This window comes from Artemia sp. Qi Xiang Cuo, chromosome 5 (assembly GCF_049724085.1).
Source record: "Artemia sp. Qi Xiang Cuo chromosome 5, ASM4972408v1, whole genome shotgun sequence".
Classification (NCBI taxonomy): Eukaryota; Metazoa; Arthropoda; class Branchiopoda; order Anostraca; family Artemiidae; genus Artemia; species Artemia sp. Qi Xiang Cuo.
Window position 1 is genome coordinate 66,406,954 of NC_142798.1, and position 16,851 is coordinate 66,423,804.

A 16,851-nucleotide genomic window follows, 5' to 3' on the forward strand; every position below is an offset into this window, starting at 1 on the left:
TACCGAACTGCTGCTCTCTCAGCCGCTCTCTTGCCTCAAAACCCTGCCGTACTTTCTCAGTTTTTTTTTCTTTCAAGACTTTTTCCTGCTGTAGATAAAAATCATGGCTCTTTCTAGCGGATTTGGCACATTTTATCAAATCTTCAGAGACAGCAACATTTTGCATACGTCTTCCAAATCTACAACACGTATCACAAACAGTTTTGCGTTCAGAGTTCATTCATTTATCGAAGTTTTCTTCACTGAGAACTCGCTTAGAATGGGATAAACCCCACTCAGTCCTAGCAGACCCGTGAGAAATGGTCAAAGCATTTTTTTTTACGACTTCAGACAAGTTTGGATATTTCCCTACCTGGATCACGTTGTTCTACATGTCGTCGATCCTTCCTGGCTCCGATGGAAGTCCGGATAACTGAACCAGCTTAAACTCGTCAACTAGAATGTCTTTTTGCGTCACGATGGGTAACTTCCTGGCAACGTAAAATAAACTATGAGCAGAAACTGGCATTGGAACTTCATCGGGATGCAGAAAAGTAAACGCTTTGAACAACTGCTTTCTGTCAACTTCATCAAGGATCATCTTCCGGAAATAGGGTCCAAGAGCTTCGGTTAAAAATAAGCGAACTTAGTTCACCCGAAGAAAACGTTTCTAACCATAGTATCTCGAAACATTTTTCCATGTACATCTGCTATTCGGTCCACGCATTTCCAAGAATAGTCAGACTCAATCACCTTCAGAACCTATGTAATTTCTGCAACTGTTGTTTCATCCCGCACTACGTAAGTACCTAGGTGCATGGGCAGTTTTGCCGGTTCGTTGCTCTCCATGGAAGATGCTCCTGAGAGATGAAGCTGATTCCTTTATGGTAAAATTCTTCTTATGTTCAGCAGTTCTGGCGTTCTGCAGTAAAACGTAGGAGCCCTTATGGCAGACAAGCGATGTATTGCAGATAGAACAGTAGAAAGAAAACAGATCTCCCGGAACGGCTCTGCATTTAGCGTCCCGTCGCATCTTTCACTTCCAACCAAGTCTCCCAGAATTTGCACTTCCCCATTTTAATTCAAAATGAAACTTCAAACCCTAAACTTTAAAAAAGAAAATAAGTTAGTAGAAAATATATAGGCTATTACCAGAAATGTACTCAAATAAAAAAGGGCGCTAGGTAATAGTCTAATAGTGCGAGAAATGTATGTGAGCTCAAAATCGCGCAAGAAACCTGGTTTTAACGCCTCCTTCGTATTTTGCATTTCGAGCCATTCTCTTATTTTTTCCCCCTCTGTGTGCAACAAAGTGACACCCAGAAATGAATTTTCAACGTAATTAACAAAGTCAACCAAACCTTGCCCCTCCTTGCCTATTGACTCAAGAGACAAAGGGCGTCACTCTTTTTCGTTACTAGTCTGTCCGCTCTGTCCACACAGCAACGCTGTAGCCTATGTAACAACAAGTCTTGTCTTTCTTAGACAAGCAAAAAGAGGTTCCAAGAATCTCAATCCAAACAAAAATACTGATAACCGTATACTTACTGGTATTGGTAGCATTCAGAATACAAAGCTTTAAACCAAAGCAAGACTATGGACTTTAGGGACCTTTATCAATTCAGGGGACCTTTACTCGATTTTAGGGACTTTTAGGGACTTAAGGGACTTTGTGGCAGCCCTGTATACCCATTTTAAAGCGCAAAATTTTCCTCCCTTACCAATTCCCCATACAGGTGTATGGGCTACAATTAACATACGATGCAACTACAGGAACCACAAGTATATCATGAAAAACATGGCAATACTTGTTTAGGAGTTCCTGACAACAAATCATTTATTTTTAAGGTTTTGTAAGGCTAAAAATATGAAATATCCGAATCAAGCCTAAACGTCGTATCCTACATTTTGACAAGACGAGAAAAAACTCAAGAAGACGAAAAAACAAAGGATATTTCCAGCCAGTAAAAAAGTGAAAATGCAATGCAAATATTTCGACCGAGACAACGACGAAAAAACGAGGATATTTCCAGCCAGCAAAAAAGCAAAATGCAATGCAAATATTTCGACCGAGACAAAAAAGACGAAAAAAACGAGAATATTTCCAGCCAGTAAAAAAGCAAAAATGCAATGCAAATATTTCGATCGAGACCTCCGCTCAGCCGTCCTCATTACAAAGATAGAAAAATTATAAACGACCGTTAAACACTGTTTGATCCTTTCCACTAGGAGAGGAATTCATAACTTAAAAACAGTTCCCAAGGGACTGTGGAGGGTCATATTATCCCCAAAGACATAGTTATCAGACCTATGAACTATGCTGAACAAAATGGCTATCTCAAAATTTTGACAACAGTTCTTAACAAAACTGTAACAATAATAAAACTGTAAGTGAAGTGCAACCCTAGTCAGTAGAAACCGAAGTTTTGATTATAATAGATGCAATAGCAGAGTCAACCGTCTATTAGTTAAGCGTTTTTAAGAGCTTGGTCCATCACTTCTTCCAAATTTACCAACTCTAGAAATGAAAATAGAAAGTAAAAATGATTGGAATTTTAATTGGAAACATAGATTTTGATATTTTATTGCAATGCCTTACCAATCCCAGGAAAGTCCATTGAAATGAAAGAAAGAAGTGGAAAAGAAGAAGAAGAAGAAGAAGAAGAAGAAGAAGAAAGAAGAAAGAAGAAAAGAAGAAAAAAAAGGTGAAAAATTGCAGTTAAAAGAAAAAAAGGACTTACGTATTTAGGGTGGTTTGTAATAATAAAAGAACTTCTTCTCGGACTTTAGCACTTTTGTGTCCGAACCCAGGAAGAAGTCGTTCAAATATCTGCTGTGGTGGAGCACACTTGTCCATGCACTTTAAAATAAGCGCATTTGCCTTTTCTCTAACTGAGTCTTTGGTATCACCTAAGAAAATAATTATAGATAGTATGCATTGCTAGCTAAATTACGTAAATAAAAACTGAAATATTAACACAATTAAGGCTCCTACGCGCCTCCAAAAAAACAAAAATTGCTCCAAAAATCATCACATAAAAGTAACTATTTCTACTGATTCTTTGAACGAGAGGTAGGTGTAGTCCGAGAATGAAATTTTGCAGGCTTAATTTTTAAAAATAAGCTATGCAGTTTTTTTAACTTCTAAAAGAAATTTTTATCTACAAATGCAACAAAAAGTAAAAAATAATTTGTTTCTGCTACCTACGAAAATAAAATAGTCTAAAGTTTTAAATGCATGGGGCCATTATGTCATATTTCATCATGGTTACAGCAGCAGCTATAACCTAGTAAAGAGTAACTATTAAAGGAAGTCTTTCAACATCGCGACAACCCATGCTTTCATCTTCAGCCACGCAAAAAAAAAACAATTATGAATAGCAGAGCTTTTTTTACTTTTTAGTACATTTAGATATAATATTACTATTCAGTATATAATACCATTATGTGTAAAAACTATATCCTATTCAAAATTATATTCAGTCCATTTTTTTTTCTTTATTACTCAAGTCTCTGATTTTGTCACCTCCTAAACAACTTTCAAAAAACTTTCTGTCATTTTATTGGCTTCTAATGATCCTGAGAAATGAAGAGGAAAATCGCATATTTAGTGACAGCCGGATGGACAGCGACAGCGTATTATCTACAACAGCAATTTCGAAACTGTTAAAGGAAGACTTTCTACGTCGTAACTGCCCATGCTTTTATTTTTAGGCCTAAAAATAAAAATTCTGATTAACAGAAACGTTTTTATAGTTTTTGATGCATTCAGATACAGAAGAGCTTTTTTTAAAGAAATTTTATGCAAGTCCCTGTTACTGTCACCTCTTAAGAAACTTTAAAAGAAATTCGGATCTTTTTATTGACTTCTGATGGTAAAGAGAAAAGAAGAGGAGGAGGCATCTGTCAAGCAGTCATGACAGCAAATTGACAGCCACCCATAGAGCAGTAAACTGTATATGTAACTCCAGAATACATGATTCAGCAAAACTACAGTGGCTCCCTTTCTAAGAAGGTTTCGATAAAAGCTTCTCCAAGAACAGCAAGACATTCAATATTATAAGAAAAGTGGATACTATTCCTGATATTTTTTTTATGTGAAGCAGTAAAGTCAAAATTCACATTACTTCACATTACTGCTGTGAAGCAGTTTTATGTGAAGCAGTCGGCTCCACTGCATCATACGAAGCATTACGGGTTTTCCAGCATATACTATGTAATGATGTAAGTCCAACTTTTTGTTATTAAAGGTTTGCCAAAAACGCCTTTAGGAGTGTTTAAAGACCATTGCCGTAATTGAAAATTCACTGAAAGCCACTATTCCATAGATAATGGCTCCACTGTATCAAGCGAAGCAGTACAGGTTTCCCAGCATATACTACAGAATTATCTAAGCCCAAGTTTTTGTTGTTAAAGGCCCCCTGAAAGGCTCGCCAAAAGTGTCCTTAGTGAGTGTTTAAAGCCCATTGTCACAATTCCAGTTTCACAGAAAGCCACTCTTCCATTGATAATGTGCAGCCTATGGGCTCATAGAATGAACAGCCTTTCAGCTATGGATTAGAAACATGTATGAAATGCTCCGAACTCGCATATACTTCAGCACCGTTTGACAATTCGCAAAATTCTTTCAAAGATAGTCCTTTTTAATATTGGGTAGTTCTTCTTTCTTATAGTAATGAGTTTGATTTAAGTGGCAACTCTGGCTAAGCAGCCTCTAGAAAAGATAAACAGGCGAAAAATGAAATTGACAAGAAAAACACACCCTTTAACAGAGGGGGAAGAGCCCTTAGAACCATTCTATTAGCTATACGAACTAGAGGAGAAAATTACATATTTAACTGAAAAGCATAATTTATGGAGCTTCACACCTGCGGGTTCAATAATAGGAGACTATTTTCCTTTTAGTTTAATGATAAATTAAGAGCAACGACATTACCCGCATTTTTGCTGACCTAAATGTGTCAATTAATAAGAGATTTCTGGAGTTACTCTTCATTACTAGCGAAATGAAACACTGATTTTAAACTGATTGACCTATATATGTTTGTAACTAGTACACCTACGTTTTTTTAATTTCTATTGTTAATTTTATAAATTAATATTTTGGTTAATATATTATTCATATATATAAATAACTAATATAATACTTAATGAATATATTAATAATAATAATATTTGAAAAATATAATACAATTTAATACAGGATTTAAATAATTTTTAATACATTCAATAATAACTAATTTCAGCATTATGTTAACTGCCAAAAAGTTATAGAGAAGAAACATAAATATTAACATTAAAAACATTAATTTTATCACATACCTTCATAAATAAAATGGCAAACAAGTGGCAAAAATTTTTAGGGGGAATTACATAAGAGTACATTTTCGAGTCGTTATAGTGTCTGAAATCTCCAAAGCGTACATTTTTAAAAATATCTTGTTCATTCCTTCATGGGGTTTCATATATATATCTTATAGAAGGAGTCCTCTTTGCAGGTATCACAATTAGTGTTGGGCGATAATGCATATCGATACCGATATACCGCACCAAATATCGATATCGAAAAATAAATATCGATATTATTTCGGTCTTTTCTGGTATCTACCGGTGAAGATCCAGCAGAAAAGATCCAACATAGAAAATTGTTTCGCAAATGCCAAAGAAGAAGAATAACCTATTCAATATACTGACTCATGATATGAAGATACACAGCATGCATAGCTGTGTCCACAAGAATGCATAGCCCGTTTTGAAACTACGTTTAGTTAGGGTGGGCTGTCAAATGTGGGTGAGAACCTCCAAAGGCCTTGGCTAGATAAAGTACCTCCCATGTTTGTGGGCCTTACTCAGATCACATTCTTCAATATTGCCATACAACTCATTTCGTATTTCTAGAAATCGTATATTACCCCTGGCGAATTTCTCCAAGTTGAGAATAAAATAGAAAGAGACATGGATTCGGCCCTTCTGAAATCTGTATCAGTAGATACAAGTGCCGTCACAGTCCCTGTGATTCACCCACTACAGAATCAAACCCTTTTGTGGGGATCACAAGACGAAGTTTCAGTAGTCAATGCCAGGCAAGCTTCGTCAGCAGCTGTATCTGTCACGGCTCTCTAGATTTTCAGTAGGGAGTCTTTAGTTCCAAGAAAAACTGATCCACTCAAGTCATGGAATTCTTGTAACATGGGTCTAAGAAATACCTATGCGAAGTTGTCATAAAATTAATATCCATGCCTGCCACCGATATCCTTTCTCAGAGTGGATTCCAAACCTGATTAGTTAATGATTCAAATAATTTTTGGTAACAAACTGTAAGTAAGGAGCAACTGAGCCAAATAGCAATGGAGACTTTAAAAACAGAATTTTTATAACAAAAAAAGAATGAAATAAGTTTGCTTTTATGTTAACCGAAGATCAATTAGATCTACCATGTCTCACGTGTACATCTAAAGCAACTTGTCTGGGAACACTTTTATGATTTTTTAGAAAGGGCGGCAGCGCCCCTATAAAGTCAATGCATCTTATAAAAAATCACACCGCCAGATTCGACACATCAGATAACCATACCGCAAAGGTTCCTAACCTCCATCTGCAAAAATATGAAATTTTGTAATTTTTACCAGAAGAAAGATCACGGATGTGTGTTTATTTGTTTTGTTTCTTTTTTTGTGTCTGTGTTTGTGCGTTTTTTCTTTGTCAGGGTGATCGTATCGAACCAATGGTTATATAAGATGTGGAGAGTGCTCGTTTGAACGGAAATTACAGTTCTAGTTCCCAATTTCGTGACCAAAACGACTGGAGGCAACTAGATTCCCCCTCTCCCTCCCATGCTCCTTTCCCCCCAAAGTCATCCAATCAAAATTTTGAGATAGCCATTTTGATCAGCATAGTCGAAAAGTCTAGTATCATGCCTCTGGGGATGATACAACCATGAAAGTCCCTTGAGAAAAGGGTTGTCAGCTATTAAGTTTGTCTAGTGTTTACATATAGTATTTGTTATTCGGAAGTAAACAGACATATTTGGGGGAGAGTGAATTTTTTGCGCGGGGGCGATTTTCCAAGGGAAGAATTTTTCGTGGTGAGGGAAGTTTCTGGGGAAGAACTTTCAAAGGGAGACTAAACACGGGGACGGGGGAATTTACCAGAATTCTTATACAAAATTCTTTTTATCTGATTTGCTTTCTCTTTGCCAATTCAATTTTACACGTGGAGATATTCCGGAAAAATTGCCCAGGGAAAATTTTCAAAGGAGTTGAGATTGTCTGGGGGATTTTTTAGTGGGGGGGGGGACTTTTCTACTGGAGAGGTTCTCCATGGGGGAATTTCACGTGGGCGAAACTTTCCATGGAGACATTGGGAGGAGAGAATTTCCAGAAAAATTTCAATGGAGGGAGGATTTCCGGCATGATTTGAAAAACGATTAAAAATTAAAAGAGAACAAAGACTTTTTTTCAAACATAAGTAGGCTTAAAAATAATTTTCCAGGCGGAATTGTCCGCAAGAAATTTTTTGGAGGAATTTTCAGCAGGGATGGGATTGTCTGGATATGGGAGATCTTACGTCGAAGGAACTTTCCAAGGAGGAATTTTTCTGGGGGGGGGGGAGGGGATTTCCAAGGAGCGAAAAGGCGGATTTTTTGGCAATATTTTAAAAACAATCAGAGATTAAATACAAAAAATACTATTTTTTTCAAGTAAAAGTAAGGAGAAAAAACGAACCGAAATTCTCCGGTATATGAGGGAAAATACCCCTCCTCAATACCTCGCTCTTTACGCTAATTTTAACTTTTTGTCCCAACTATTTAATAACAACTCCTGAAACACAAGAGCTGTCTAATTAGAGTAAGGACATTGTTATAATACAAAAAGAAACTTTGGCGTGAAGAGCAAGGTATTGAGGAGGGGTTATCCCCCTAATATACGGAAAAATCTGTGTTCTTTTAAATATTTGAGCTGATCCTTACTTTCAGTAAAAAAAAAAAAAAGATTTTTAATTTAATCACTGAAAGGCTGAACCAATTCTTGGGAACAATATTGACATGTTGCTGATTTGAATAGCCAAAAGTAGCCAGTAGCTTATTTTTCGTTACCCTGAGCCCGAGTAATTCCAAATCATGGCTTTTGTAATATTCGTTCATGTAATAGAAGTTTTTTGTACTTAATTCAAAATTTGGAAAAAAATTGGGCAAAGTACCCTTTAATTACAATTTTGTCATTGATTTTTGCCAAAATCTAAAGTTAATCTGAGCAAAAAACTGATCAGAAATATAGAAATCGATATATCGAATATCAAAATCGATATATCGAAAGTAAAAATATCGATATATCGCTGAATCAAATTATCGCCCAACACTAACGACAATACAGTAACTCTGCGAAATGCTAGTAACTTACTTCTCGTAAAATTTTTGGGCATGAGTTTCTTGTTATTTGGGGGAGGGCCGATATTTTCTTCTTTTCTACGTTTCATGTAGCTGAATTTAAATTCAACGACATGAGTTTTGTCTGGTATTTTTAACGTGTCGAATGTTTTCAATCCCCTGGTGTGTTTAATCCTTCGCAAGGTTCATTTGGATCTTGTACATAAGTCCAATACGCAGGTTGGTATAGTAGCTGTGAGTTTTTCAGCTTGATTTTTCAAAATGATAAAAATGGTTTTGCAATTGTGTTGGTAGTTTTGCTAACCTTAGGTACAGAGACTCAGGCATTAAGATATAATTTTCAAACAATATTTCCACGGGACCTGTGCAATGTGATCCAAACTTGAACCTTTCTATACCTAAGACCAGCTTAAACACAATTTTCGATGTGGAACCTTTTCGTTTTTTTTTTTTTGGGGGGGGGGGGGGGGGGGGGGGATAGTAATACGAATATATTTTAAAAGCCACCAAATATTGCAATTGATAATATTGATGTGTTTAACAATTTTTTAACACATAATTAGAATTTCCAAAATAATTTTTTTTTGTAACAAGATATAGATAGACTTGCAACTGGCCTCTCTCTAAACACTTATTTTCTTTAATACAATTTTTGGTACTCATTTCTTACATGAAGATCACGTATAAATACATATATTTTAGTTGAAAAGTGGACACATATCAGCTTGTTGAGATCGGAATGACCTATAATTTTTATAAGGGGGGGGGGGGTGTTAGGTGCCAAAATCCCCTCCTACATTAATTTTTTTTTTTTCACAAGGGAAGTTTTCCATAGGGAAGTCGATTTTGAATTTTCTTTTTTTTTAAGATCATAGCAACGCGAGACGGGTAATCTAATAATAATGTGAATAATATACAAATTTAAGAAAAATTAGCAAAGGAAGAAAAGGTTGCTGGAAACTATTTTTGGGAAAGACAAGTTGCTTGGATGTATAAATTAAAGAGATTATAATGGTTTTCCTCATTTTCTATACGGGCCGTTATCTAAAATAACAGTCTTAAATCGCAAAAAAAAAGTATAAGTATGTACAAAAAAGTATCCTTTTTTTTAATTTCTTAAATTTTTAGATTCTTTTTTGTCACTAGAAATTTCATTTGTAGGATACTTCTGCTTTAAGTGTCTTGTCCCAAAAAGAAGTCCAGCCCATGGACTAAAGGCAAAATCACATACAACAAATTGTTTATGCTTAAAAAAAAGGAAGATTAAAAATAAAAAATTTAATCAAAACAAAGAAAGAAAACAAAAGAAATATGAAAAAAGAACTAAAAAAAGCAAAAAAGAAGCTTACCTAGTCTGTCAACACATGGTGTTATGGCACCCTGCAAAAATGGTCGAAAGTCATCTTTCATTCTATCAACTAAAAGTCCAAGGATTTCAAGCCCATTTAAAGATACCTAAAATTCAAGCAGATATAAATAAGTGAAACTAGAAAATCATCTCTAGTAGATCAGATGGCTAAATATATCCGGGTTGCAGCGGTAGCTAGCAACCTGGTAAGAGACGATCACGCCCCATAGTAAAAACTACAATACCCCATAACTCCTTAAAAAAAAGTTTAAGATCAAAATAAGAAGTAAACTATTAGAACCGCCTTGTCCGAAATCCTTTTATGAGAGACTTACCGTCCCTTGGCTTGAATAACAACTAAAATCTATTGGCCTGAAAAACATGAAAGTGGCGCCAACCACGATATTCGGCATCAACGGTATCTTGTTTTTCTCCACAGCTAGCGGAGCACTGGAACATTAGAGCCAGCTGTTTAATGGCTCATTTTTAAAGTAGCTTGATGTATTTGAAAACCTTTTGTAATTTATTAATTAAAATTTTTAAAATAGACTCAAATTTTTACAAAAAACCACCTTTTGCATGACATTTAAGTAAAATCGGGGTTGCAGGGGTAGCTAGCAGCCTAGTAAGAGACGATCCCGTCCCACAATAAAAACTGCAATCCCCCATAACTCCTAAAAATAGAGTCAGATCAAAATAAGAAGTACACTATTAGAAACGCCTTGTCCGAAACCACTAAACAGGAATTTTACCGTCCCATGGCATATAACGAGGAAACGCTATAGGCTTGAAGGACAAGAAAAGTGGCTGAAACCACGATATTTCACATTCGCATTAACTCTTTTCCGTGTTTTTTTTTTCTTCCGCGAAGCTAGCAGAACACTGGTCATTCAAAGATACCTAAAATACAAGCAGATATAAATAAGTGAAACTAGAAAATAATCTTTAGTGAATGACCTGTTTATTTATTCGAATAATTTAGCAATTTAACACTAATAATAAAGTAGCCTATCATATATTAACACACTGTAAAACACTCCGCTGTTTCTTAAAGTTTTGCTACATTTATTATCGTAGAAGATGGATTATTGAAATAACATGTATTAAAGTATTAAATTTATTGAAGGTCCTATCCTTGTATGGTAAACCAGGCACATACATTAAAGTGATTAGGGGTACGTCAAAGAACATAATCGCTGCAGATAATGTAGGAAATGGGGTTAGTAGCTGGTTTCACATTGAATCAGGATTTAAGTACGGTTGTGTTGTATCTGATTTATATGGATTATTTTGATGGACTTTGTACTAAGGAACACCGCAAAAGTTATGGGCAAGGTTGTATCCAGGGTAGGGAAGGGGTTACTGGGTTTTAACCCCCCCCCCCCGGGAAATATTTGTCCAACTCGTAAAAACGTAACAATAATACATGTGAACAAATTTTTCAAGCGTTCTTTTTTAAATTTCTATTGTAACCACCTCCCCCCCCCAGAACCGATTTCCTGGATATGCCCTTGGAAATCAAATGAAAATCAGACGGAAAGGTAAAACTCTCCTAGGCTCAGATTATACTGATGATTTGGGTGTCCTAGATGAAAATGTTAGCAAAAAAATTATTTTTTGGAGGTCTTGAGAGTATAGAATGCAAGAATATTTTTGAAAATTGATATTAAGAAGACCAAGTCTGTTAGACTAGGAATAAATAAAGGTGAAAGGTGATGTCAGGTAACAGGAAGATCGACCACCTAGGCAGCTACATTTACCTGGGTAATTTCATAGGTAGCACAATAGCGCTGCCTAAGTAAAAAGCAATCTGGGCACAATGTGTTATTTATTTTATTTTTCTAGATCAGGGCACTTTGTATATAAGGAGTTGTAGAAACTTCAAAAGGGGCTCTTTCGATTGGAAAGTGCAAGTTTTAGTACCCTTATTAATAGTCGAAAGTGATTGGAGGGCAACCAGCCCCCCCCCCGCCACCCATTTCCCCTAAAACACCCAATCAAAATTTTGAGATAGCCTTTTTTTCAGCATAATTGAAAGGTCCAGAAATTATATCTTTGAGGATGTAACCCCCCCCCCCCCCGACAAACACACACAGCCCTCAGGGAAAAGGTTGCAATGTATGCCCTGGGGGCATACAAGATTTTATAGAAAGGATGGAGTATTAGTAAATTTTAGCTGAATGGAGTCAGAGTAACAGAAATACTGTAAGACCATTTGGAGTTGTAGTTATGGAAACACAAAAAGGCTGCAGTCAGGCCAAATACTCTTAAATACAACTAAAAAGTGGTAATAATAAACAAAATTAATACTGTAGGCTAGTTATAGTGAATAGTTCTATTTTTTGCACCATAGCACAACAGTAGTACTACAGAAACAATTATTTGTACCATTATGGAAAAATATGCATATAATGTTTGCAAATACATCATAGGCAGCGCTATTGCGCTGCCTAAGTAAAGAACGATGTTGGCACAAAATGTATTATTTATTTTTGGTTCTTGGTCTTAGACCAGGGCACTTCGTATCGAAGGAGTTGTCGTAGAAACTTCTAAAAGGGCTCATTCGATTTGAAGTTGGAGTGGCTTGTGCCCTTTTTAATAGTCGAAAGTGATTGGAAGGCAACTAACACCCCTTCCACACCCACCATTTCCCCAAACACATCCAATCAAAATTTTGATACAGCCATTTTATTCAGCGTAGTTGATTTCCAGATAGAAATTATGTTTTTGAGGAGGACACTCACCCAGGACCCTCGGGGAAAGGGTTGTAAGTTACGCCCTGGGGGCATATAAGATTTTTATAGAAAGCGTTGTCGTAGAAACTTCAAAAAGACTCGTTCGATTGGAAATTCAAAGGGCTAGTGCCCTTTTTAAGTCGAAAGTGATTGGAGGGCAACTAACCCCCCTCTCATGCCCACCTTTTCCCTAAACACATCCAATCTAAATTTTGAGATATCCATTTTGTTCAACTTAGTTGAAAGTTCGGGAAATTAGGTCTTTGAGGATGAACCCCACCCACAGCCCTCAGGGCAAGGGTTGTAAGTTATGCCCTGGGGGCAAACAATGTTTTTTATAGAAAGAGCTGTCGTTGAAAATTCAAAAAGTACTCCTTTGACTGATATTTGATATGGTTAGTATCCTTTTTATGGGTCGAAAGTGTCTAGAAGGCAACTAACAACCCCTCCACGCCCAACATCTATCCGAAGATATCAAATCAAAATTTTGAGATAGCGATTTTGTGCAAATCGGTTAAAAGGTTCGGAAATTACACCTTTGAGGATGACACTCCCCCCTTCCCCACAGCCCTCGGGTAAGGGTTGTAAGTTATGCCCTGGGGGCATATAAGGTTTTTATTGAAAGCTTTGTCAAAGAAACTTGAAAAAGGGCTCATTCGACTAGTGCCCTTTTTAATAGTCGAAAGTGATTTAAGGGCAACTAACCCCCCTCTCACGACCATTTTTTCCCCAAACACATCCAATCAAAATTGTTAGATAGCCATTTTGTTCAACGTAGTTAACAGTTTTAGAAATTAGGTCTTTGAGGATGATAACCCCCTCAGAGCCCTCGGGGCAAGGGTTGTAAGTTATGCCCTGGGGGCATATAAGGTTTTTATAGACGGTGATGTTGTAGGAACTTCAAAAAGGGCTCATTCGATTGGAAATTAGAAGGGCTTGTGCCCTTTTTAATATTTAAAAGTGATTGGAGGATAACTAAACCCCTCTCACACCCACCATTTCCCCATTCACATATAACCAAAAATTTTAGATAGCAATTTTGTTCAACGTAGTTCGGAAATTATGTCTTTGAGGATGACATCCCCCCCCACAGTCCTCAAGGGCAAAGGTTGTAATTTCTGCCCTTCGGCCATATAAGGTTTTTTTATTATAGAAAGCGTTGTCGTAGAAACTTCAAAAAGGGATCGTTCGATTGGAAATTGGAACAGCTAGTACCCTTTTTAACAGTCAAAAGTGATTGGATGGCATTTAAACCCCCCCCCCCCCCCTATCACGCCAACCATTTCCCCAGACACATCAATCAAACTTTTGAGATAGCCATTTTTTCAACGTAGTTGAAAGGTCCATAAATTATGTCTTTGAGGATGACAACCCCCTCACAGCTCTCAGGTCAAGGGTTTTAAGTTATGCCCTGGGGCATATAAGCTTTTTATAGAAAGCGTTGTCATAAAAACTTCAAAAAGAGTTCATTTGATTGTAAATTGAAATAGCTAGTGCCATTTTTAATAGTCGGAAGTGATTGGAGGGCAACTAACCCTCCTCTCACACCCACCATTTCCCCAAACACATGCAATCAAAATTTTGAGATAGCAAATTTGTTCAGCGTTGTTGGTAGTTCTCGAAATTAAGGGTTTGAAGGCGACAACCCTCTCAAAGTCGTCAGGGCAAGGGTTGTAATTTATGCCCTTGGGGCATATAAGGTGTTTATAGAAAGGGTTGTTGTACAAACTGAAAAAGAGCTCATTCGATTGGAAATTGAAAGGCCTAGTGCTTTTTTTAATAGTCGAATGTTTAGGCTTGACATTTTTATAGTTAATATCGATGTGGGTACAATGTATTATTATTGTTTTCTTTTTTTGTTTAGAACAGGGCACTTCGTATCGAAGGAGTTGTCTTAGGAACTTCGAAAAGGGCCCATTTGATTGAAAAAAGAAAAGGCTAACAGTCCAAAGTGATTGGAGGGCAACTAGTCCCCCTCCTACACCCACCATTCCATTTGCCAGTTATGTTTAAAAACAAAATGTTGCCTTAAGATTAAATCAAAATGCACTGTGTTAATGCTAATTCCCAATAAGGCATCTCAGCAGTATCCAAAGAAAGACTAAGGCTAAGTTCAAACTTTCGGGGCTACTTCTGCTCTTAAAATTTAACCAAATCAAAATAGCCTAAGTGTATCCAAGCTATCAAAGAAAGTAAACAGAATTTTTTTGCAAATGGCATCAAGTTTCCTATTTCAGGTCAAGTGGAGGAGGTATGAAACTAAATTAAACACTACTATGTCTGTCCAAATTTTTAAAAGGGTGTATGTTGTTAAAAATTGCTGAAAAATTAACTCCAGGATACAAATAGCAGGCCAAACTATAAAGTCTTAAAAAAAAAGATTTAAAGAATTATTTTCTTTTTCCCTGAAAAGACTATGTCAATATAAAACGAACAGAAATTAATTTTAAAAAAACTTTTTCCACAAAATAAGTTTTCAAAGAAAAGTAAAGAACCCCATTAAACCCAAAATGAGCAAAAATAAAATAATCTACCAACCGTGAAACTACCACAAATCAGCATCGATAAATAAATGAAACCCAAAAAGAACATAAATTACAATAAATAACCAAATCAAACTCAGCACGAGTAGAAATTAACATGAGTCAGGCTCAAAACCCCTATGCCATCCCATGGCCAGAACATAATTTGCACTTTACTGAAAAAAATACAAATGAATGTGCATTGTCAGTTTAATATTCTTAAACGTGGGAAAGATCCGACTACTTGCGCAGCATATAGACCTATTACGGTAGCCTATTCGCTGAGCAAAGTTTTTGAATATGTCCTGCTTCCTGAAATTCTTCCAAAAGTTGATGTGTTCAATCAATTTGGGTTTAAACCAAATACAGTATGCCAACATGCGCATCGAATTCTTACTTCTTTTTTAATTCAAGCACAAAAAGATGGATCGGAAGTTCATTTATGATCGTTAAATATTTCAAACGCCTTTGACTTGGTTTGTCACAGCCAACTATAGTATTCTCTTACCCAGCTTTGAGTGAATACATCTGTTATGTGCGCCCTGCGTTTTTGGTATGCAAATTCATATGTTCAACTTCAATCAGGAGAAGTATTTTTTGGTAATATTCCTATTAGGTGTGTACTTAGGCAGGGAGGGGTTCCGTCACCTTACATTTTTAATGCTTGTTTATACCCTGTGCTTTCTCGTATTTTTCCGTCGTGTTTTACGGGTCTAACTAATTTATCTTATATTGCTTATGCAGATGATTTATTACTTATTAGCTGTTCAAAATTCACTCTAGCAAAGTCTATCCAGTTTGTTTCTAAGCTTTTTGAAAAAATTGGCCACGTGCTTAATGCTGAAAAATGTGAGTATTTAGTTTTTAATGCTAGAAACCCAAGTAGTGATTTGAGTTGTAGTTCTTTTTCAGTTAAGCTGGCTCCTGCGTTGCGTTGGCTCGGGATTAATATCTGCTCTTCTATTTCAGCTATCCGTGCTAGTGCACATGCAGATATTCAGAATAAGCTTAAAGCAGGTTATGCTAAAATTGTCCCAAATCGTGGCAGACATTCTCGTAAGGCATTGGCTAATCAATTAATCAGGTTTTAATTTAGGCCACTATTGACACGGGTTGCGCTATGCTGAACTTAAAATGATACATTCGTTATTTGGACTTAATGATTGTCACGACGAGTGGTGTTTACATTTAATTCATATTATTTGTAGTCGTGATTTATGTATGTAGTCGTGATCAACGTATTGCGACCAGTCCATTCTTTTTCTATCAGGTTTGCGCCCATTTTTTAATACTAGTGATATGCAGGATATTGGAGTTTTGTATTTCCGTTATTGCAAATATCTTTTGTATTTGCCTCGTTGGTATAGAAACCGTAAGATTATTCGAAAGTTTAATGCAACTGATATATTGACGTCATATAATACGTTGGACTCTAAGTTAAAAGACGAGGCCTGCAAGCGGTTGGGTCCTTTCCATCCTCTTGTGCGATTGTTCTGATTTGCATTTGTAGTTCTTTATATTGATATTGTTTTGCATGTGTTTTGTTTTGTATGTCTTTACCTTTTATTTTCTTTTGTTACTCCACTTTTTTATAATGTTAGTGGGTGAAAAATAAATTATTACTATCATACTGATATTTAGTAATCAAAATGTTAATATTATTTCATTTATTAGTTATAAAGGTAAAAACATTTATATTTTTTCAGTAAAGTGCAAATTATGTTCTGGCCTTGGGAAGGCATAGGGGTTTTCAGCCCTACTCATGTTAATTTCAATTCGTTTTGAGTTTGACTCGGTTAATTATTGTAATCTCTGTTCGTTTTGGGTTTCATTTATTTATCCATGCTGATTTGTGGTAATTTTAGCTCCACGCTTGGTAGA

General features: G+C 36.2%; 1 protein-coding gene across 4 annotated transcripts in view; it reads right to left on the reverse strand.

Moving 5' to 3' along the window:
- Positions 1-16,851, reverse strand: part of chb (CLIP-associating protein) — a 224,423-nt gene that overhangs the window by 188,251 nt on the left and 19,321 nt on the right. For all 4 annotated transcript variants that reach the window (XM_089089866.1, XM_089089869.1, XM_089089867.1 and 1 more), the window contains exons 3-4: positions 9,715-9,820; positions 2,721-2,889 (exon numbers count right to left, since the gene is read on the reverse strand). In XM_089089866.1, the coding sequence (XP_088945992.1) occupies positions 2,721-2,889; positions 9,715-9,820 (275 nt within the window). The remainder of the gene's footprint in view (positions 1-2,720; positions 2,890-9,714; positions 9,821-16,851) is intronic.